Source organism: Lytechinus variegatus, chromosome 3 (genome assembly GCF_018143015.1).
Source record: "Lytechinus variegatus isolate NC3 chromosome 3, Lvar_3.0, whole genome shotgun sequence".
In the NCBI taxonomy this organism is placed as follows: Eukaryota; Metazoa; Echinodermata; class Echinoidea; order Temnopleuroida; family Toxopneustidae; genus Lytechinus; species Lytechinus variegatus.
The window spans coordinates 69,068,328-69,093,886 of record NC_054742.1 but is presented as its reverse complement, the minus strand read 5'-3'; the positions used below and the strand labels follow the sequence as shown (position 1 = coordinate 69,093,886).

At 37.1% G+C, this 25,559-nt stretch overlaps 1 protein-coding gene across 7 annotated transcripts in view; it reads left to right on the top strand.

Annotated features, from left to right (window-relative positions):
• The first annotated feature begins 327 nt into the window (after positions 1-327).
• LOC121411787 (stAR-related lipid transfer protein 3-like) overlaps positions 328-25,559 on the top strand; it is a 46,436-nt gene continuing 21,204 nt past the window's right edge. The window contains exons 1-5 of one of the 7 annotated variants that reach the window (XM_041604639.1): positions 328-363; positions 15,311-15,630; positions 18,089-18,133; positions 23,605-23,853; positions 24,431-24,595. In XM_041604639.1, coding sequence (XP_041460573.1) covers positions 15,616-15,630; positions 18,089-18,133; positions 23,605-23,853; positions 24,431-24,595 — 474 coding nt within the window. In that variant the 5' untranslated portion in view covers positions 328-363; positions 15,311-15,615. Of the gene's footprint in view, positions 372-544; positions 695-15,310; positions 15,631-18,088; positions 18,134-18,202; positions 18,252-21,976; positions 22,064-23,604; positions 23,854-24,430; positions 24,596-25,559 lie in introns of those variants that run through there. The other 6 variants (XM_041604638.1, XM_041604640.1, XM_041604637.1 and 3 more) reach the window with 6 other exon arrangements.

The following is a 25,559-nucleotide window of genomic DNA, read 5'->3' as shown; positions in this document are numbered from 1 at the left end:
CTGAGGGTAACTTTGTCAGGGGCTGGGCATAGACAGCGGAAGCGGGGGGGACAGATTTTGAGGTGGGGGGACGGTCCCCCTCTAAAATTTTAGTTGATAATTGATAACCATTTTTTTTTTTTTGCTTGTCAGTTTTGTTTCCTGCGTCCCCCCTAGGTCCCCTCCCCTAAATTTTGGTTGATGACCTTTTTTTTTGGCTTGTCCTATTTTTTACCTGTGTCCATCACGAAATTTCAGGTGGACCCTCCTAATTTTGTTGGCTTCCTCCTCCGCCAATGGGGCTGGGGCGGGGATGGGGGTACAATTAATTCAAGGCTAGATAAGTGAGTGTGGTGGCTGGTGGAAAGCCGTGAAAGAAGAAAGGTTGGTGAGTGAGTCGACCTTTTCCTTGAATTTCTAGATTATTTCCTGGTAGTACTCTCAAATGTTCGTAATTCAGTCATTTTGAATATCTTGAAAATGTTTAATATTAAAAAGTAGTTTTGTTTCAGTCATCTGAATTAGAAACAACGCCCGGAGCTGAGCGAATTGTAGCACACGATCAGAAAACTTAGGAGACCGCTTCCATCAACGGCGCATGCAATTCTGCTGCACATGTACCCAATTGGAATATCACAGTTCCGTGATACACTAATTCGAATTGCACAGGGGCGAATCCTAGGGTAAAAGCACATTCAATGATTTGTTGTGCGTGGTAGGTAAACTTAAGATTTTAGTTACACATGGCAAGCATTTTTCCAAATAAATATAGATTCTAGATCAAATATTGAATAAATCAGATGTGAATTTCATTCTTTGTGCTGGTAGTTTGGCCTTGCGCTTTGAGTTTGAGGATATTACAGCTTGCCGATATTACCATGATGAATCGCTGATGATCATGATGTAGACCACTTGTTCACTGAACCATCGTGCCTGTGGGGAATCTACAGGTAGGACTATGGTATGCCAATGTTGTACAGAGCACACACTTTAAAAAATCATTAAAATATTACTTTTGTGACCAAAATTACTAATTTCCAAACAGTTGCAATTTATTTTTCACTAGTATACCCAGTTGTTGTGTATCCGAACGGGTTGTGTGTCCGTACGATCAATTTTACAATGTCATTTGGAAAAATTTACCAGCAAAGTTTCATCAATTTTTAGTACAAAATGTTAGGAAATATTATAAAGAACAAAATAGAAAATGATTACAAGTAATGGATTAATTTTTAGTGTAATCCACAGACAAAAAAGAAGGCTTCAAAAAGATAAAGTGTCCGGACACCCGACCCCCCATCCTAACAGTAGAGGCGCTGGTCAGAAAATTGGGATCATCCCAGTTTACAGGGACTGTCTCAGTTTATAAGGATTTCTTCACACAAGAAATCTAAGAAAATTCATTCACCTGTCAAGTGCTGACACCAATCAAGTGTGCTAGTCAATGTAAACATATCAGGGCTGCGTTTATGCGATCTCGACCCAGAATCATGATTTGAATCACAATTTGAATCATGATTCAAAACAGCAGCATGAATCACGATATGACAGAATCAGCGTTTATACGACCATCTTTCTAACGCTGTTTCTCCCTGAATTCGGGCCGATCCAGTGCGCATCACAGTGCGCAGTTTGACCCAGGAAGTATAGGTCAACATTTTCGCACGTGTTTCTAACTTCACGTCAGCTGCTAGATTTTTGATGCTGCCGGAGCTAACGAGCAAACGTTTGTGCAAGTGCAACGCTTACTCGGATTCCGAAAAATAAATCTTTTACTTCCAGAATTCCGTGTATTGTACCTCATATTGTTTTTGATCGGGAACCAGAAGGTAATGTAACCCGCAAGTGAAAACCCGAACCGTACCGTCCCGTGTAATCCAATAATTTGCAAGCGGGACCCACTGACCCGTTTGGTTTTAACCCGCAAGTCAATTTATCTTTGAAAAATGAAAAACATTATTTCTGCAATCCCCACACTACACAGGCTCAAATCAGGAAAATATATGTCTACTACTACCTAGCCTAGAGTGAATTTACTTACAATTTGCAAATTCGCCTTTTATTCCGGAGAGAAAATGTTTTTTTGGGTGACTTTGTACCACGAAATGGGTCCGCTCTGATCTCGAAATTGAAAGCATTACGCAATTAACGCCTCGGATCGGAGCTAGCGAGCCGCAGCTCAGCGCGCTAGCTAGCCCAGGCTGCCCAGCAAGGATCGGCAGACGGCAATGTTGTTTTTCAGTCCAGGTCGGTCGACACTGCGACTCACAACAATCATAATTACAATATTCAATTCTATGGGACCTCGTCTATAAAGTAATCAAAATTGCAATAAATACCTGGATAATGATACAGTCATTTTTTTCTTCTCGTTTATCTCTATATTATTTCCTTCTGTTTTTGTATTTCATTCGATAATATGGCCGCTAAAACTCGATGTTCAGTTTCCCGTCGCCCGCCGCGTTATGAAATTTGGCCTGCGTTTGAAAATCAAATTCTGAAAATTAACTATTTGGATATCTAGATTCAAAACTTTAATATAAGCTTTTCAGTAACACAATCACTTGTATATCTTGTAAATACCTGTTAATCTTTTCTTTCTTTCTTTTTTGTGAATGGAATGACGCTGCATGCTCAACCATACCTCGAGGGATGTTCGTGCAGGCTCTACTCAACAACTGTAGAAGTGGTGGAGCCTGCACGAACATCGCTCAAGGTATGGTTGAGCTACCTCAATAAATCCCAAAGTCTAGTAACCTCGCGTTGGTGAGTTATCATACGGCCTAGTAACATCCAAAATAACTTATCTTATTTGCTAATTATAACTTAAAAATCATTTGTTTTATTTTTCCAGGGGATGAGGTAAATATCAGACAAAAAAAATCATCAAAGCTCAATCTGTTACAAGGCCGACGGGAGGCTCACCCACGTACGCATTGGCGCTTGTGCTAGCTAGTCTGAGCTCTGTCTCTCTGCCAGAGCTCTGGGGGACAATTCGCTCTGTAAAGGCCTCAATGATGGTGATTTTCTGCTTCAGACAGAGTTTATATTTCGGGTATATTTTTCAAAACTGCCAATGAAGTTTGATGATTTCTTCATTGTCATGTATATTTAAGTTATTAATGAGTTCATTCTCACCAAATTTAGACTCCCCCATAGAGAAATACAATTTTCGTGGAGATCTGCGTTTTCAAAGAACTTCAGGAAAAGTAAGGGTATGTGGGCCTTTATTACATGGCCAAGTACTGGAATTAGATGGAGTAAAAATTAGATATTAAATTCATTTATATCAAGTTCAACACACAGTCTCACCCACACAAACACACCCACATCCAAGATTCTAGGCATGAAAAAAACTTTAAAAATCATACAATATTAAACAACAAGTAATAATTAATAACAGGTATTCCTCAAAATACAAAAAAGTAGCATTTGAAAAGAGCCCCTGAAATATTACAAACAAATAAAAATGGAGCCCCCGAAAAAAATGATTAATTTTTCTCTGGCTTCAAGTTCCACAGAATAAAGTGCGTCAAAAGGTAACAAAAGGCCAAACTTTCATCTTCTGAAAAATAATGAATAATGAAATCGGTTCCTCATTATGAGCTGGAAAAAATGGGACGGGAAACTCAACATCGAGTTTCATTGGCCCATGCGGTTGCTTTTGACTGCGCTGCATGCACTGGCGCTGGCCTGTGAAAGAGCAACTCGATGTATTATTTATCATGTTGAACTGTCACTCGGTCCTGTTCACTATTCACAAGACAAAAATACGCCGGCATTTTTAAAAGGAAATATCTACGTCTCTAAAAGAATCTGCCACGTAAGAAGCACATGATCTTAACTCAATTTTCACTGTGAATGTTTTTATTATGCGTCGTTTATTCTCCCTTTTTTTGCATGACGGTCTGCGGGTTTGAGAATGAACTCGGCCCGGCCCGCAACCCGCAATCGAAGGCATACCGGCAGGTTAACCCGTACCGCAATGGGTGCGGGTTACAACATTACCAGAAGGGGTCATTATCCTCCCTCCCACCTCCCGATCGATTTTTCTTGTCTATGATGGTCCTGTACTGGGCACGAATTCTGTTAATTTTGTCTCGACAGGCGGTGCACATCTCCGTTGAAATCCCTCCCTCGCAAGCGCCGCTGAAAGGGATCATCTTATTTCTGTGAATCCCGGTAAGGGATGCTTGTGCTTCAGATTGAGCCCAAAGCACAAGCAGAGCCCTGAGTTAATTCATCGTCGATCAGTCCAATTTGTGCCTTGGGAACTTGAAGAAATGATTGATGAAAACAATGAATACAAATGACGCTACAGTACAACCCCGGGGTACAATACACAGAATGATAATTCCTAAATGCTGGCAATACTGCTACACGAAAATTAACCTGCACGAAACACAGCGCGCGCCTTTGAGTCGAACCTGGAAGAAGCACGACACAATGACGTCATACAGCGCGTCCCAAAAAAAACTATACACTTTTGAAATGGCCGCCAAATAAAAAATCTAGCTCTTTGGGGAAAAAGACTCTCATATATGGATAGCCAATGAAGTCAACTTTCAAATGACACCAAAAAGTTGGAAAAATATTAATGCTTGAGCGAGCACTGCCCACTGAAACAAAGGGTATGAAAATTAGGGTGGGCTGGAATTAGCCTTCCAATTTATTTCAGTTGTTGAGAGGCAAATCATTTCGAACTTGCAAAGTTAAGGGCGTTGTGATAAATTAATGATCAACCTTGATCAGTTTTGATAGCTTAAGCAAATTTTTTAAGTTATTAAATTGAACTTTTATGCATGAGTGAACACAAATTACACTTTTGGAGCAGCATTTCAGCTTTATCATTTGGATATCTTTTGGGGCAGCATTTCAACTTTATCATGGCGATCTCAGCAATGTGTTCATGGGAGTCGGCCAGTCGGGAGAATAGGGGGTGAGATAGGGCTTAAGTGGGAGAAGTAGGTTGATGGAATAAGGGTCAACAGAACATTCAGCCCCGCCCCCTCCCTCTTTCCCACCCTCCCCTCCTGTTGAGAGACTGATGGCTATTCTTATGTACGTGTGAAGTCCAGAGCAGAATGTTGGTTTAATGATTAATTCTGAAATAGGGCATCAACTTTTTCCTATCAATCATTCAATCAACAATTTATCAGTAAATTAACTCATTCAATGTGCAATGTGATCAATAAAACATTCATTTTTTTTCCAATAAATTATTTCATTAATCATCATAATCATTAATTTTTTTTTGGCAATCATTCAAACTGACCATCAGCCACCGGTCACTTGGCAGTTAAGTTTTGAAAAGGCTACAATCCGGGAGATGAGACAGAGAGAGAGAGGGGGGGGGGGGGCTGGAAAATGGAGGTGAAGAGGGGAGGGTACCTATGACTTTTAATTTGTAAAAGGACAAAAAGAAGAGGAATGCCCTTTTAACCAAGTCTTAGCATACCTCGCCTTCTTGCTTGTAACAGGTACATGTACCATCACATTACTCTGACTCTCATGAACACACTTCTGATGTCCACAAGATGAATATGCTACACTAAAATTGCATTCCTGTTCACTCATGCAGTACATTTCAATTGAGTAATTCATGAAATTTGCCTATTAAAACCAAAACTTATCTCACTCATGAATAGCAGAACACCCTTAGCTTTGTAAGTTCCAAAGGACTAACCTCTCAAAAAACTGTATGGCTAATTCCTGCCCAGCCTAGCCAAGCTTAGTCTCCCAGGAGGAGAGAAGTGGGGGGGGGGGGTGAGATGGAGGGAGGGGTTGCTAAATGTTCTGTTGACCTTAAGCCCATCAACTTACTTCACCTACCTAAGTCATATTACCCCTCTTCTCCTGACTGTCATGAACACATTGTTAAGATCCATGATCCACATGATAAAGCTGCACTAAAAATTGCAATTCATGATCACTCATGCATTAAATTTCAATTTAATAACGTATGAAATTTTCACAAACAACAAACTGATAACATCTGATCTTTAACTCACCAAATAACCTTCAACTTTGCAAGTACCAAACAAAACATCTGAAAGATATTGGAAGGCTAATTCCAGCCCACCCTTATTTGCATACCCTCTGTTTCAGTGGGCAGTGCTCGCTCAAGCATGAATAATTTTCCAACTTTTTGGTGTCATTTGAAAGTTGACTTTATTGGCTTTCCATATCTATAAGTCTTTTCCCCCAAAGTGCTACATTTTTTATTTGGCAGCCATTTCAAAAGTGTATAGTTTTTTTTGGGACGCACTGTAGAATCATGATTCAAATCCCGATATCGTTTATACGACCTTTTTCGTTCGTGATTCTACAGAAACGTCTTTCCAAACGCCCCTTTTTTCGTGTTTCATGTTTGTGATTCTAATCATGATTATATTCAATTTCGACTAAACGCAATCATGATTCTGCAGAATCGTGATTTGAATCATGATTCTAATCATGATTCTAGGGTAAAAAAGTGTCGAATAAACGCACCCCAGGTTTCATAACAAGATTATTGGAAGACGGTAAGTCATAAAAAATAGACGGTGAACTGGGGGGAATTGAGGTCACTGAATCTATTTTTAGCACTCTAAATATCCGTAATTGCTGTCTTTGTCCCGTAGGGGGAAGTGAAAAAAAAACGTCCCCATAAACAAGGACAGTCTCAATTTATCAAGACATGATTTGTCTTGGTTTATGAGGATATCCTTGTTTTCTGGGACAATCCCAATTTTTGGACCAGCGCCTCTACTGAGTAACGTGGGAATAATTTTTTTTTTCCTCATACGTATTATTCACGGTTGATTTCAAAACATCGCATACGATCGCGATCGGTTTGACCTATTATAAAATAATTTTATATACAGTCCGACCTCTTATCCGGACACGTTGGGACCAGCACCAGTCCGGATAAGGGATTTATCCGGATCTGGGAGACCAATGCCCTCGCTGCCATTGAGTACGCGTGGCGCTTGCTGCCATCGAGTAATTCAATTTTGGAGATTTAGCGCCACGCGTAAATCATTCCATCGATGAAGCGCCACGCCGAAAAAAATAGCGCCACGCCAATTTCCGCGAACGCCAAGCCTGAATTGCTCGAAGCATTTTCTACCTCCTTGGTCGAAGCAAGCGCCTGACTGACCGCTACCATGCATGCATGCCAGACCCAGGGATGCCAGCGCTAGCGCGCTCACCACGGCACTGATTGACTCCAGCACATCACATATTCACCGCCCTGACAGTGTAGGCATGGCGGTTGAAGTGAGCTTGTTTACGTTATTTGCCTACATGGCGAGCTGGTATAGTGAGAGAGCTACACATTTTCTCTCAATATATGATGTATATCCAGGGATGTACACACACAATCAATGACTGAGAAAGAATGTATTGCTCTGAATTCAGTATTCTCGAAGTCTGTGCATGATCGAGTATTTCAAAATTAATTTTTGATGATTGTTTTGAGTGACTTGATAAAGAATTAACTCCATCAAATGTTATATGTATAATTTTGTTTACCCTTACTTTCCGACCTACCTTTTTATCTGTCAAGTTTCACAACTACAGGATGTTTGTGTGTTTTTTTTTTCTTAATCATATTATGGGCCAATAGATTGGCGCGGTTCCAAAATTTGGAGGGGGTGGTTGTGTCTCCTAAATTAGACGACCTCTCTCCACTATAAAAATAATAAAAAATGCCATCATTCATAAAGGAATTTTGTCCCCCCCCCTGAAAAATGACAAGCAAACTAGTAAAAAAAAGTCATCAATTCCAAACTTATTTTGGGTACATGTATGCACACACCCCACCCCTGGATCCGCGCCTGTCTGTTATAATAGACCTGATATTTTTTTTATTTTTTAATGACTTAAATTTATTGAAATATTGTTATGTCGCTAATCTACAATTTCTCTTTCTTTGATGGTACCCGTGACGGTAATGAAATATCTGAAGTTCTGAACACTCACAAAATAGAAAACGCCAACTTAATTTAAACATGCAGTTGGCCTTTACAAGGTAGTACACAGGTCACTTATATCATTTCTTCCTATTTTTGTGTAATACAAAGAAAGTCGAAGTTGTAATTTTTAGTGGTAGTGGTGAATGGTATTCCATGGTTGAATGTTATTTTAACTGATTTATGAATGTGTAATATTTGGGTTGAGGTGAGGTTTTGGTATTTTTTTTTACCTGCACGAATTGTCAAATCAATCTTGAAATTGAGATATGCCTTTGTTTACAATTGTTGGAGTGCAAAGTTTCGAGTGTTGGATAATTGTGATTTTTTTCAAGCAAAGATAAAAGTTATACAACTTTTTTTATAAGTAATAACAAAAATACCTAGGGTAGCCACTTCAGTTCCGAAAACTGTTCTACCAGCGGGCCCTGCTATTATTATTACCCCGGCTGTAGCTGAGCTGCCTATAGGCGCTCAAGCAGTCAATGAATTTCTTCCTGCCGGGTACCCATTCACCTGCCTGGGTTGAGTGCAGCACCATGTGGATGAGTTTCTTGCTGAAGGAAATTACGCCATGGCTGGGATTCGAGCCCACGACCCTCTGTTTCAAAGTCAGAAGACTAATTCACGTGTTTGACAGAAAATAAGTTGAAAAAGTTTTTACCATAGTTAGGCAATAGAAGTAATAGATCATGAATGCCAATATTTTCAATGTTCTTACCATTATATTTCATGTCTCACAGTTATGCTAAAACTGGCCAAAACAGTACATCATCATGAATGCTCAAGAAACCTCAATATCCCTTCAAAGTCAAATAAGCCTTGTCTCGCATTTTGATCTGACGGTATTTTCCACCCTCCCCCAAACACACCTCCCAAATAGAATGAAAACCTTAGACAACACAAGTATGAGATTTCTGATGACCATGTGCTTCTCGATCAAGATTGCGCAATTTGTACTTTTCCGTAAACAAAAGGGATGGGAGGAGGGTTCGTGAAAGGGGCTAGTCTACGTTTTCAGTCGGTTCTAAAATGTCAAACTGCTTTGCCAAAATGCATATTCTTCAGTAAACTATACATGTATTTAAAATAAAGAATAGTTGGATTAAACTAAAAACATTTGCATTAAATATGACTGGAAAACGTCCATAATTGAATTTGAACCACGACTGGTACTTTTATTGATCATATCGTATTATCATTGATTTCTTGCCAATAAGGCAAGCCTCCAATTTAAGACTAGCAAACAAACTTCTTTATTATCATACTGGTCCAAAAGAATGATGAAAGCTGGAACGTAATTTTCTCAATATGGAAGAGATTAACAACTCGGGGGATAACTCTGAAATGAAGTATATACAAGGATATGAAATTAAAAATATATATAGCATGTGAATTGAAAACAGATTTAAAGAAATAAGATCATAAGTGGCAAAATATCTCATGCTAAATATATTATTCAATATTATTTATTCAATCTAATTAAATTTGGTATCCTGTTCCAAACACTATTAAAACGAAGTACAACTTGTTAGAACAGAAATAAAGAAAAATAGTAGAGGAATAAAGCATGGAAGAAAAGATGATATGGAGGAGAGACCACTCAGACCAGCATGGAGAATGGCTGCATTGTGCTCTGGTTCAAGGAAAGTCGGAACTGATGCTGAAAGGAGAGACATATGGAGTTGGAAATTGGTACAAAATATTTTTTTTCCGGGGTGGGGGGGGCGTGTTTTCATCTACCAATTGAGCAGATCAAGTTGACCAAACTGCTCACACAATCCACACACAAATTACAGTGCAAACATGTGGTGTCACTCAATGGTCAGAAAGATTTAAAAATAAAAGTTGTACGACCCTCGTATTAAACTCACTTGCCACTTCGAGCCTGGGGATCCACTTGTTAAAATAACTTGATCGACTGTAAATAAAATGTAACCTACAATACTCCTGGTGGACAAGCTGTCCTTATCTGACCTATAGTCAAAACACTGATCAGGCTAATCGAACAAGATACGAGAGCCAAACCAGAGAGGGAGATCAATACGAAATGTATATAAAACTAATTCTAAGCCATTAAATACACTAAAACAATTCTAAAACATTCTAAATCGATCATTATTCTGAGATGTTGGTGACTTCTGTTCGAGAACGGGATTTCAGAACGAAATGTATGTAAAATATATTTTTATTTGTCAGCACCTCAAATCAATTTAAAAACGTTCCCGATTGTCTGTTTAGTAATCTGAGATATTTAGGACTTCTTATTTCTATTCTGTTTTATTTTCCTTTCCGCCGTTCCTTTTGGAGGACGGGAGTTCATAACGGAAGGTATATAAATTATATTTTGACTTGTTAGCACCTCAAAACAATTTTAAAACGTTCCTGGTTGTCCGTTTAGTAATATGAGATATTTAAGACTCCTATTCTGTTTTATTTTCCTTTCCCCCATTGTCTAAATAATATTATGTCATTTATATTTATTTTTGGAGAACGGATTTCGTAACGAACGGTATATAAAATATATTTTTACTTGTTTAGCACCTCAAATCAATTTTAAAACGTTCCTGATTATCCATTAAGTAATCTGAGATATTTGGGACTTCTTATTTCTATTCTGTTTTATTTTCCTTTCCGCCGTTCCTTTTGGAGGACGGGAGTTCATAACGGAAGATATATAAAATATATTTTGACTTGTTAGCACCTCAAAACAATTTTAAAATGTTCCTGGTTGTCCGTTTAGTAATCTGAGATATTTAGGACTTCTTATTTCTATTCTGTTTTATTTTCCTTTCCGCCGTTCCTTTTGGAGGACGGGAGTTCATAACGGAAGATATATAAAATATATTTTGACTTGTTAGCACCTCAGAACAATTTTAAAACGTTTCTGGTTGTCCGTTTAGTAATCTGAGATATTTAGGACTTCTTATTTTTATTCTGTTTTATTTTCCTTTCCTCCGTTCTTTTTGGAGAACGGGAGTTCAAATTGGAAGGTATACAGAGTATTTTTTAAAATTCATTAGCGCCTCAAAATCAATTTTAAAATGTTCCCGATCGTCCGTTAAGCAGCGCGCACGCGTGTATCGTGAGCGCACGTAATGCGCGCGCGCGTAACGGCGCGGCGCGCGCTAACTGATTTGGGTGTTGGAAAATATCAATTCTGAAAAATGCGCCACGCGTAATTCCTTACTTTGCGAGAGCCCTGTGGGAGACCCAATATTACATGTAAATACACGCAGCTGCGCTGCCGGCTGCCTCTCCAGGGCACCGGCGGTAGCTACACTGCACTCTTGTAGTGGGCGTACGGTAAAGACAATATTCACTGCAGAGTCAGTGCAAATTATAGGCAGTGTTTTTTATTGAAATGAAATCGATCGATGCCCAAAACTCTTGGATAATTTACCTGCTAAAATGACTGAGGTATACATCAACCATACTTCGAAAGAAAGTGAATGACTCGAATGACTTTTAAAATTAGATCATCGCGGTGGGTATCGCAGCTTCGCAATGTCAGCCATTGTTCCACTGACTGTAGGCTCAAACATGATAGATGGCGCTGACCGTATTGAGGCCTAAAGTTAGTTAGCAAGACGTGTTGTTTTTCCCGCGAATCAAAAAGAAAAATGTGATGAAATGTTTGCGCTGCACCCTGATTTACTGGAAATTATCATTCCTAAAGTTCTTTTGGTGATTTGGGTGAGATATTTTCATGAAAAATATGTTTGGTGTAGGGTGACTATGTTGGGAAATATATGTAATCAGAGTGGGTTTATGTATAAGATTGAGTTTAGATTGAAATCTCATTTCCTCACGTACCTGTAATAGATTTAAAAAAAAAAAAAAAATGTCGGTAAGTGTGCTTCCGGATAATAGAGAGATCCGGATAAGGGGAGGCCGGATAAGAGAGGTCGCACTGTACGTCATCTATGCCATGGCATTGTTTGGTATCAAATGATACTAGGTCTATGTTTAAAAAATTTACGGCATTTTTTTGTTTTTGCTTTTTCATGGTGGTCTTTTTCCAGATTGTCCTGCCTCAATCTGACTTGACATTTGTCAAGATATCATAGCTACACATGTGTGTGTGTGTATTTGAGTTTTGTCAGACGTGTATCAATCAGATATGATTATTTACGTCTGGGACCGACCTTTAATGTCACCATTCGAAAGACGTGACCAGGGCTCGAACCTCTGCATCAATTTGTAACTTCCCCACAGCTTGGATTACAGGCGCACGCCACAATGCCCAGTTCAATTTTGAAAAAAAACGAGGTAAAGGAGAGGGGGAAAAGAAGAGAAAGAAAGGAAAGAAAAAGAAAGAGAAATCAAAGAAAGGAAGTATAGAAAAGAAAGAGGTTAAAATGTAAGGAAAAAAAGATGATGAGATGAAGAGAGGAAAAGGCAAAGAAGGATTAGAATAGAAGGAAAAAATGGAAAAATAGTAAAAGGAAAAATAGAAACAGGAAGAAGTAAAAAAAAACTTCTCTACATCTTTCAATGTTCGTAATACGCCTTTACGCCCTCTACCTTCATTTTTACGGCTATTTGTGTATTATGACGGAATAAACCCATTCATAGACTGCGCCCTTACGTAGGATGTGGGCATATATAAATAGCGGAAAGCAAGAGCAAAAGAGGACAAGAAAGAGATGGGGAAAAAAAATTTGTGACAGTGCTTTATCAGCCCGACTCTAACCTCCAGATATATATGCAGAATCAGTTATGCAGCAGATGATGGAATATAATTTCTTGAACCAGTATTACCATTGACTCAGCATGCAAATGCATGATGATTTTGCATCATATAATCACACTGTTTTAATAAATTCCAACCAGTTCTTTTGATTTATTATAGTTTCAGCAAGTCATGTGTATATAAGGTGCTCATATAATTTTTGTGAGAATGAAATTTTATTGTACCTAAATGTCTTGCCAATTTGGTGTTCATTGTTTGATTTATTACATAATAATGTCAGTGACACTAAACCAACTTGTACAGCAAAGAGATGGTCATTTGTGTTGTACAGTAGCTGTTTAGATTATAGATTGATATCTTTACCAAACATGGAGTTGAGATGACGATAACGTGCCACTTAACACAAACATGATGGTGGTGCGACTGGTAGGCAGGGAATTTAAGCTCTTAATTGTCCAATCTCATACCATTTTAATTCATTTTCATCTCATTTATTTTTCCATTAAAAAAAACGTAAGTATAGCAAATACATACAAAATTTACAAGTAAACAATTGTGAGGGACTGAGGGCCCCAGGAAAATCGTACCTTGCAAGTATGGGGCCCTGTAATGACCTCGAAATGAGTTTGAAGACAATCCACCAAAATTAGCACCTATAAGGCACCCAAGTTTTTTTTCAGATTTTTCCCTTTATTTTCATACATATTTCACATTATCTCTTCCTGACCTTGACATATATGGTGTGAATTATATTTTCCCATGACATATAGTATGCTCAGAAGGAGGGAGGATGCAATTTGAAAGATAATGGGGAAAATCTGTGTGTAAAACAAATGGAGAGTTGTCCACAAAATCATTGATTCTGAAGCATGGTGGCCAATTTAAGGATCCCCATAGAAAGTACAAGACGTAAACGTCCATAACTTGCTTATTTCTCTTGTTTGGGATTGTTCCTCTCATTTTACCCTTTCCAAAAAGATTGCTTCTCTTCTTGGGTTTTGGTTTCCTTTAATTCCCACTTCCCTGTATACTCTCATTACTTGATATTGGAGACAGACCTGCAGTATGTGTGTTGTGAGCTCATAATTGAGTCACAAGAATAAATGAAAAGATCAGTTTCACATTCATAATAGATTCTGTTGTTTCATTTCCTGCTGCTCGTTCATAACTCTTTTTTAATGTACGGGTATTAAGCAAATTGGATTTTAAACTGAACATATTTAACACAACTTATAGTATTAAAGATTAACATCTGTAGTTTGTTGTGAAGTGGAGTATACTACATGTATGTTTTGTATATTGATATTATGGGCAAGCACACTAAAATGGGAAGTATGTGCTATGAATATATGAAGTAGAGTGACATTAAGTAGAACTAGAGAGGAGGGAGAGTGAGAAAAGGAGAAAGAGGGAGAGAAAAAGGAAAAGGTGGTGGGGGAGGGAAAGGGGAAGAAAAAAAGAAAGGAGAGGGGGGAATTTTCCCTCAACATTTTGCTTTATAACATTCAGTTTCAAACTGAAAAAAGACAAGTACAATGAATTTAAAATTAAATGCTTGATCCCACTGCATGTACAGATGCAGAGAGGATGTAAAACGAAAAAGAATCTTGACATCCGTTAAATGTTATGTATTCTTTTTGCACTCATATGCTCTATATCCATCGAGCATCCGTACACCGTGATTTCATCGTTTGCCCATTTTGTCCATTGTCTGGGGTGGATGAAAACGGATGGAGCCACCCCGAAATTGTGATTGTCCGCTGTATCTGTTATGAATCCGTTTTGTGTCTGTCTGCCAGTGAGACCAGGCCTTTAACTGTAAAAGCAAAAATATTAAGTATGCTGTATCATTTTCTCTTCCCCAACTCATTGTTGACTTTCTGTACAAGCAGTCATTAAAGGACAAGTCCACCCCAATAAAGAGTTGATTTGAATAAAAAGAGAAAAATCCAACAAGCATAACACTGAAAATTTCATCAAAATCGGATGTAAAATAAGAAAGTTATGACATTTTAAAGTTTCGCTTAATTTCACAAAACAGTTATATGCACATCCTGGCTGGTATGCAAATGAGACTATGACGTCATCCACTCACTATTTCTTTTGTATTTTATTATATGAAATATTCTAATTTTCTCATTGTCAAGTGATACGTGATTAATTCCTCCCTGAACATGTGGAATTAGCATTATTTAATACTATATGGTTCAGTCAAGTTGGTCCTTATTGTCAAATCTATGAAAAATGAAATCATAATTCAAACAAAAGAAATAGTGAGTGATGGACATCATTGACTGATTAACGTAGTTGTGCATATCACTGTTTTGTGAAAAATAAGCGAAATTTTAAAATGTCATAACTTTCTTATGTTACATCCGATTTTGATGAAATTTTCAGCACTATGCTAGTTTGATTTTTCTCTATTTATTCAAGTCAGCATTTTCCTGGGGTGGACTTGACTGTTAAGCAAGGCAGGGCTCTTGTGTTGGTCCGTATACTGTATGCAGAACATGAAAATGTTAATGTGAACATTGTATAAAATGTGTTTTTTTAAAGAATTTCATGCTTGCAAAAAAATTTCAACTTAACCAATTAACCAAATTTATTTTTTCAGCACTTACATGTATGCTAATTATAGGTTAAATAATCCCTTCCTTTCATTTCAAAATTTCTTTTGTAGGTATACATAACACTGGTTTAGGGGAGTCCAAGATATTCCTGGACATTGTATCATGGAATGTGACTCGCCATGTGTTTAGACCACAAACCAACAGGAAACAGGAAGGATATCATCAACAACAATTTCCAGAGCCCTGATTATTCCAGCAAAGCCCTCATGTGATTGTGTAAAAGAACCTTCAAACAATTCATCAGTCTGTTGCCTACCGTTGAAGGTATTGCCAGCGCTGTGGTAATATTTCCGATCAACACTGAACACGTGAGGACTTTCAGAGGTCTGCATTGTGGGTGTGCAAGTCTGCGGGGATGTCCATAAATAGTGTAAGTAGAATCTTGATTCAGCCTTTTGCAGGGTGGTTTTTATATGAACGTTGCATTGTACGACACTGGATCAGGTGTGTTTAGAATCATCCTAAATACAGATTAGTTACATGTGCATGCTGCAGTAAAGGAGATATATGTTTTGGGGATATTTGTAGGGTGTGTGTATAAATTTGCAGATCTCAACCCTCTGCTAATCTTTGCATGCTTGGTGTCCATATGACTGCAGTTAATACTGTTTGAAGTTTTGCCAGAGTGATTGCACTAGAAATGAAAGGCTTTTCAACATTTTGAAAACTAAATCTTAAAAAAGTGATATTTGCAAGGAGTTTTGAGAAAAATTGGGCAACCTTGTGGAAGCAAATTCCTAATGTTCAGGAATCAAGTTCAAAGCTCAAAAGACAATTTTTTCATAGTTCAGTAAACATTCAAGAAGTAATTCAAGATTGTACAAATGGCTTTTACTTGGCCAGCTCTCAGATACTGTCAGACTTTGCAGCAGTAAGTGGCTGAATTTTGAAGTTGGGTGCCTTTCTTGCTCTCCCTTGAATGTGCTCAGAATGTCGTTTAATGCAGTATTTAGAAACCAATCAAAGGTTAGAATACTCAGGGAATGTCCTTTAAATTCATTTCAATTAATATGCCTTTTGAACGTAAGCAAATCAAGTTTCTGGTTTTCCTGATGACACACATTCAAGGGAATTCTCTCTGAATGCAAATATAGGGTCATTCCATCTGGTTGTGGCAACAAATTAGATGTCCATGTATAGAGGTATTGACTTTCATTTCCCTCTGAAGATCAATGCAGCACCCTTATAATTAGTGAATGATCTTGGGACTGAATTTATTTAGTTATTTATTTATTGTTTTATTTAAGTAATTTAAGTCAGCCCCATGAGCAATCACTAAAAGAGTAATTGTTATTTGTACGACCCACCCTATGACCCCCGGGAATGGTGCATTACTTGTATAATGTGCGTCAGATTTTAATATACCATGACCGGGGCTCAACATTAACAGTGGCCCAGGGAAACCTAAATTGTGGGTCGGGCAACCAAAATTTTTTAAAAACCCACACTTAGTGGCCCGGTTAGGCTGCAAAAGTTTTTATAAAATGTAATGTTTGCTATTGTTTGAGGCCACCAAAATTATGAAATTGATGATTTTGGTTGACCGACTGGGCCATTGAGAAAAAAGTAAGTGTGAAGCCTCGCCATGATGCACGTGTGCGTCTAATTAATGACGGACAATTGCAGACAATGATGGACACCCTCTTCAAATTCATGATGCACCACTTTTGGATTCGACTGTCCTTCTGTAGATATTAATGCACCCAAGGTAGACTGACTGATATTGACGCACACCACAGGCTACATTGTAACACACCAAATGAGTAGAATGACTGTACAGTGCGTCACTAGTTTGATGTACCCGCCCCATGACACGCCATTCCTTGGGGTCATACATGTACATGTACATGTAGGGTGGGTCATGCAATTGACAGGTGTATTATGGATTTGTTGCAGTTCGAGTTCATTATTTTACCTCTGTTACATGTACATTACATTTATCACTGACAGTAGTCAGTTCAGAAATTGCAATATTTCTTGATGTTTTCCTTAAAGGTCAAGTCCACCTCAGAAAAATGTTGATTTGAATCAATAGAGAAAAATCAGACAAGCACAATGCTGAAAATTTCATCAAAATCGGATGTAAAACAAGAAAGTTATGACATTTCAAAGTTTCGCTTATTTTCAACAAAATAGTTATATGAACGAGCCAGTTACATCCAAATGAGAGAGTCGATGATGTCACTCACTCACTATTTCTTTTGTTTTTTATTGTTTGAATTGTACAATATTTCAATTTTTACGAATTTGATGATTAGGACCTCCTTGCCTGAAGCACAAAATGTTAAAATAATGGAATTCCACGTGTTCAGGGAGGAATGAAACTTCGTTTCACATGACAATGACGAGAAAATAACAATATTTCATATTTCATATAACAAAATACAAAAGAAATAGTGAGTGAGTGATGTCATCAACTCTCTAATTTGGATGTAACTGGCTCGTTCATATAACTATTTTGTTGAAAAGAAGCGAAAGTTTAAAATGCCATAACTTTCTTATTTTACATCCGATTTTGATGAAATTTTCAGTGTTATGCTTGTTGAATTTTTCTCTTTTTATTCAAATCAAGTTTTTGTTGGGGTGGACTTGTCCTTTAATAGTTGGACACCATATTTTTGCTAAAGGTTTTTTATCATATTTGCCTAGTTTAAATGACACTCATTTGTTTTAAATTCTGGTATTCACAAAACTGCCCCATCTCGATGGAACAAACAAAAAAATCCTTCGAAAAACGTTAATTTTCCTCTGGTGTTGTAATCCCTGGATCATGGTACTTGTGGAAAGTTTGTAAAATATGTTTCTGTTTTTCCTTCAAACATACACAGTATATTGCTCGTCCTTTGTCTGATGTTGCATCGGCTTCAAACAATGCAAGTTATATCTTGTTATTTGTACAGTAAAATTATTCACTTGCCTTTCTAAACCATCTATATCAACAGCTTCATCATTCAGAAAAAAGCCCACCAAACACCAGCTCAGCTTAAAAAGGTTGATTTTCAAAACTTGTTTTATTTTTAATTTGCTTGCTGTTCAACTTCTTATTCTGAAGCAAATATGTACATGTAATAACCTATATCAGGGATATGTTGTCTGTATACTAGTTTCTGTGCTATTAAATGTAACAATTACAGGGATGTGTTGTGTGACTAATACAGGGAGGTTTATGCTAATATTGCAAGCTTTGAAATGAGAAGGATGCATTTGTTCAGATTACTAACATGCCAGATAATTATGATAATAGTAATAATAATAATAATGGTATATTTACCCAGGGTAGCCAGTTCAGTTCCGAAAACTGTTCTGCCAGCAGGCCCTGCTATTATTACCCGGCTAAGCTAGGCTACCTATTCAGTAGCTCACAGCTTTTTGAGGAATTACTTCCTGCCGTTACCCATCTACCTCACCTGGGTCGAGTGCAGCACACTGTGGATGAATTCCTTGCTGAAGGAAATTACCCCATGGCTGGGATTTGAACCCACGACCCTCTGTTTCAAAGTCCTGAGACCAATTCACTGGGCTACGATGCTCCACCATGATTATATCAGCATAGTTTCTTTTTTTTTAATATTCAGGAAAAGGCTAGTTGGAGTTTTCTCTTTCTATTCAAATCAAATTCAATTTTTTTTACTAGGGTGGATTGTATCCCCTTTATTTATTATGTTTTTTTTTCATATGTAGGGGAGATATGGCTGTGTTGAATCGCTGAGAGAGTTCATTCATCCCCTAAAACTTCCTTTTGCAAAAAAAGTGGTTTCAAACTTGCTTTTTTGGTATGGAGAATGTCACAGTTCTTTTCAATTATAAAGGGATGATAGAAACCAGGTAGAAACTAGGCCTAGCAGAAACTAGAAAATCCAGATCGCATTTGAGATCTGTCATTCCAAAAGGAATATTGATTTATGTATTCATGTAGTATATTTATTGGTGTTGTAATTCAATTTGGTATTAAACAACTACTTTGGTATGATCAGGTTAATCACTAGTTTAATAATCATGCTGAACTTTAATACCTCACCTAATGTTAGCCACCTGACTATCCCTTTTCAGATTAATACTACTTTGAAACAAAATTAGATTAGAAACCATAAACCAACTCGCGTTGCAGGTTTGTGAAAATTGTAGGCATTCGGTGGACAAAATATTGAGATAAAAGTGGCTCAACTGTGTCTATAAATCACCTGTAAGTTGATTTATGGATAACAAAGATGAATTCAGTGTACTGAATTCAGAGTACTGTATGGCAGCAAAATAACTGGGGCCTTCTTTTTTGATATCAAGAACCAATGAACTGTCGGTGGATTACGCAATGAACTGAGTGTCTTGCTGTCAGTGCATGAATTATCTTTTGTTTAATAGGCATCCTTGAAGCCCAAATTTTACATTTTACTATAGAAAATACAGTAGCACACTATTTTTAAGAACAATTTTTCTTCAGGGGGAACTTCCCCATTAAGCAGTTTCTTACACAGTTTATCATGACCAGATCTAGGAAAAAGGAAATATATTGAGATCCACGTCCAGGATTTTCCCCTTTGTATGAAGTTCCTTCTTGATAATCCAAAAAATTTAAAGTAAATGATGCAAAATGGGGAAATATTTCATTAGATAAATTTTTTTAAGATACAAGGATACGATCGGTTCAATGAGTGGGATTTCTTGTATTTTTTTCTATTGTATTTGGATCCCGGCCCATCTTGATTAATGAACTAGTTGGTGTGATTTCATTTTTATTGAAATTCAATCTCATGTCTCTATTTTTTATTCAGATAATTATGTTCCTCCACTCATTTTTGTCCCTTCCTGGTGAACTGAAACTGACCAAAAATTTCTGTTGAAGTGGATTTGTTGGTGACACAACACTTGCACTGGTGATAATTGCTTCGGGTATTATTTTGTTTAAAAATTTAGGGTTAGGGTTGCAATAGGGTTTTATCTTTAATATGTTTAGGGTAGAGTATAGTGTTAAATCCAGGTTTGAAGTTATTATTCCATTAATGTTTTGAAATTGCTGAGGAGCAATTGTCGCCAGAGCAAATGTCACAGAACCAGATTTGTTACCGAATCAAAAGCTTTCTAGTTCTTTTGATCATGCTGTAAATTTATTGGCAATAAATCAATTATCCACTATTAAAACTTTCCAATTTTCTCAAGTGGGAACTGGGAATACAAGTAAACTGATTACTTTAGTGTCTGTGTGTTTGGACTTTGTGTCATTTTGTCATTGAAAAGGCTCAAGTTTATACCATTTGATTGATACGAAGCATGCTAGTCGTTACTCCAGTACATTCTATTTGCATTTTTAAGAGGAAGCAAAATCTATTCTGCAACTACCAGGAAAAAACGTTAAAATCAGAAATATAAAGATTGACAAAGCTTTAGAACAAAATTAGAAAATTTCGAGATCACTATTTGGGAATCTCAAAGTGGCAAATTGGTCAATTATTGAATAACCAACGTGCAACTTTTGTCGTGTGAAAGAGAGGGGGTTCTACAATGTAGATTTGAAAGAAGTAGTACTGTGTATTGTCATTTAATGTTAGTAAAATTTATGTTTAAGGTCACTGCATCAAGTTCAAAGGTCATTTTTAGTCAAAAAATAAAAAATTATATTTCCTCCTAATTGATGATAAAGTAAATGATCAAATCAAATTGTTTCCTTATTTCTAAAAGCCTTTTTAGAAAGAAAGTATGCACATGCCAGATATGCACATGTTTTCACATGAAAGGTTGATAGATTTCAGGGCTTAACCAAATTTATTCAGCATAAATGGGGAAAATGGGTTGTGAGAAGGGGCTTAAAAAATATTTCAGCAACTAACAAAAAAATGAAGACCATCAACAGGGCCGAGGTGGCATTTGAAAAGCCAAGACACAATATATTCAAAACATAAGGACCTACATGTATTACCTGTACATATTAGTACTGACAATGTAGATAAAAAGAGAATACATATTTCAATGTAAAACATCAGCAATGTTGCTTATTGATATATTAAAGTTTGTAATTACTGTTGACACTGTCGCACCATAGTTGGCTTTGAGAAGGGTCCAGACAGCATAGATGTTTTTCAAAGTTTTCTATTTCAAAACCCTGTAATTCAGTTCTTAGCAATTAGTTATTAGTTTCAATTTGGAAGGAAATATTTTATTCTGAAACTTGACTTTATATAATGTTCCCCTAAAAAAAAGAATTACTACAGAATTTGTTTTTCTCATCTAAATATTGGGGCCATAGGTATACATGTACATAGTGGTAGATAAAATGATCTCTGCAAGAAGCTGTCCCCCCATGCTTGTTTGTGTCAGTTCAACAATATTGCATGAAAATGGATGTCCAATCTTTGGTAGGTCAAGTCCACCCCACAGTTGATTTGAATCGATTGATAATTGAATAAAAAGAGAAAATGAAACAAGAACAACACTGAAACTTAATGTTGGGGGTGACTGCACTTTGATTATTCAAAGCAGTTCTTAAATATCATTCAACTCTTTGAATGAAGGCATTTTACTTTGGCTGAGGAGGAATTATGGACTTTGAGTTTCAGTTTATTTTTTTACAAAGACAAATAAGACATTTCGTGCTGACTTGCTCGTGCATGATCAAAGTTCAGAAGAAGAAGGAAAGCTCATGATCAGATCAAGTAGTTATTAAACATAAGATAGGTTCTCATTTCAAAGCTTCCCTTGTCATTAACAGGACTAATTTTGGACTGTCATTGTGCGTTCATCTGTTCTTGAAATGCTTGTATTAAAATGTAATCCATGTATGGTATTTTTAAGTGCTAAATACCTCATGCTTTGTAAGTATTTACTTACTAACATTTAAGTTCATATAGTATGTTTTGTGTCTACATGACTACATATAGGCCTGTATTGTGCTAGTAATTGTTTGTTGAAAAGATACATGTATGTATACAAAAGCATGTAATTTGTTTTCATTCATTCTCATATTAACCATATACATGTATTGCATTTACTATGATATATGGTGAGTGATTGTATTGCCGACTGACCTTTTATTACCGAACGTGTGCATCACACGCGTCAGAAAATAAATTTATACACAGAAAGCTTAGCAGCATTCTTCCAAGGGGAACGTGATTACTGATGAAAAATTTCAAAACACAAAGTTCTCAAAATAATAAAATATTGTAAGAGTAGCTGTCCAGTGATCAGTGATTTTTTTTTCAACTTTTCCCACAGAAAATGCATGTTCGATAATGCAATACATTACCATTTTCAAATGACCAAAGTATTTCACATGTAAAGAGGAGTGTAATCGGAAGCTAATATTACAAAAAATATATATTTCAGCAAATTCTTTTACATATTCATATTTTGTTGGTATTTTTGTATTTATGGTGAAAGTTTGGTGGATTTTATGAGAATAATGTGTTTGATATGATGGGAATACATGAATGAAAAGTGTTCAGTGATACAATCTGCTACCATACGTTTTGATTGGTGTTTCATGTTTCTCCTACCAGTTGATAAAGACTTTCCTCTTATAACTAATTCTAATTTGTTTATCAATCATTGCTCACCTTTGAAATACTACTTGGTTTGCTGGTTTTACTTGGTTTTACCATCTTGGATCATTATCCACAACCTTAAAATCCTTTCAATAAAAATTGTTCATTTGCTGTTGAAAAAAAGGCTTGCTCTGACTTGATCAATTCTACTACCCATAAATGTATGTACACAGACGAATCCGGTAGGCCCAACTGGCTGGGGCCCATCCGTAGACCCCCCCCCCCCTCCCCCTTTATCCCTTCATTTGCAATTGCTCCTACAGTGAATATTGATAACATTTAACTTCTTTCTTTGCTTTTCATATTTCCTTTTCTGGCAATGACAGATAAATTGTGTTTGGGGCCCCCTCCACTTTCCTTGATCGATCCTGATCATTGGTCCTGTGTAATAATTGTGTTCAATTTAGTATCTCTTTGCCTGGTTTGAGAACTTGTTTTAGAGCTTGTCTGACAAAATTTATCTCCCAGTCCCTCACATTTAACAAATATTTTATAAGCTACACATATACAATAGAAGAAGAAAGTGCAGCACTCAATACTTATGTACTAAATGAGTTGAGAACGTTCATTGTGATTTCTAATCCATCATTGATTTCTTGAACTGACAACTTGAAGTATGCAATTTGAAATGTCAATGGAGTGAAATAGAGTGCACTTTCACCTGAACATACATATACATCTTAAAGATTAATCGTGGAAAAAAATTTTGTCCACAATTTCCTCGTGCTTACCATTTTGCATTAAACAAATTTCAAATGTTAAGGGATGGGCAAGCATTGACCTTACAAGCTTTTGACATTATCCCACAGTACATTATGCCAAGGGGGAGTGAGGAGAGAGATCGGGAAGCCCGGGCTGCGGCTCAACTGATATACAGCAATGCCCCTGATTCCCCTCCCGTCGTTAGATCACCTACGCAAGCCAATGGCACTCATCCACCGGTAACAGAGAATCGGGCATCGGCGCAAAATAGCTTCTCCTCGGTACGCAGGATGTTCTGCTTACTCGCGACCTTTGACCTGCTGTTGACGGCCGTGCTATGGTTTCTCTACATTCAGGTCAGTTTTGTTGTTGGATATAGCCATGAACATCTTTTTTTTTTCCATTTATTTGCTTTTTTTACAATATTGACTTTTGTGTTTGAGCCTACCAAGACCATAGCAGGCAATACCGTAAAATTTTGAATTTTTACAATTTAAGATTTCCGATGAGTTTTGCTGTCTTGTGGAATGATTTAGCAAGAATCTGTTTAATAATGATGAGAACAATAATGAAAAGGGGAAAAAAATGCTTCCTAATGAAATGATTTTACATCAATTTTTGTCATTTTCAATGATGACAACTAAAGTGAGCCAACTGCTCTTCACCAAAAATTTTTCCTTAATTCGAACAAAGATTGAATAAAAGATAAGACATGACAGGCACCTCATTTATGATTGTCAAGAAGCATTTGTTCCTTTGAAAAGAAACTGCATACAAAGTAATGCTCGTCATATTTAAAACATACAGATATTGGGGTTGTACTAGGTCTGTTTACTGCGATAGTGAAAACTGTGTATGCAAATTAGGTGTGGATATGTTTAATATCTCACATGAATTCCTCTGAATTTCATATTCTTTTTACCCCCATTACAGCTTATTAGACTGGCCGGCGGTGTAAAAGATGGCTTCAGATGTCAGATAGTGAAGTACGACTTCGATTACTCGCTCTTTGACATCGTCATCATGGCGTTCTTCCGTTTCGTGGTTCTTCTCCTTGCCTATGCCGTGTGCAAAGCCAAGCACTGGATCTTTGCTGCAGTAAGAGCTCCTTTTTACATGTTTGTATATATACAGGGAAAACCAGGGCCATGACAGTTGCTCCGATGGAACATCTGCATGTCAAGCCAAATATAAAATCTAACCTCCAACACTACTAAATAAACCCTAATCCTTGTCTTCATATTATTCTGAGCCAAAAATTCTATTACAATCCTAACTCTAACCATATGCCCTCTGAGATATTAAGACCGTAGCAAATGCCATGTCTTCGGAAAACCAGGGGTCTCTTCATTAAGCATTTTGCCAGTGTTTTGTGAAAAGGTTCCCAGGTTAATGGCTATGAAACAGGAAGTTGTCTCTAGTTTTGATGTGTGATCTTTGACTCTGTGATGAGTACCAGAATACAGTAGATCCTAGATTTACCTGTTTAACACCAGCAAGCTGGAATGATGGGTCAATTTTCATTCTACATATTGGAATCCATGAACCTCATATCACCTGACAATTTCTGGTCATCCCTGAAATCTTGGCCACGGAAGACCTGGGGAGCTTTTCATGAATAAAATATCCAATGATTTTCACTGACTCTGTGTTATTAGCTACTGGAATCTCGCATCTGATTGGCAGAGAGCAGACTACTCAGTGGAAATCACTGATAAGACTTTTTGTGAAATGCTCTCTTGATTTTGTAGGTCCCATTAAAAGACATGCCAACCCTTTTTAGAGTATTTGTTCATTTTTTGCTATTAATACACCAATACTTTTTTTATGATTTGTTCCTTTTTTCTTTAATTTCCAATCATAGAGTATGTATTATACAAAGCATGTGACACTAGTGCCGGTCCGACAGTCTCAGACCAGTAAAAATCACTGTCGGGCCAGTAACTTGTTGCATGAAAAGAACAAGTACCTTTTTGCCTACGAGCACATGTTTATAAGGGTGAATTATCAAATTTTCACATGGAGTTATTTTACTTTTTTTCCCTGATCCCACTGCAACAGA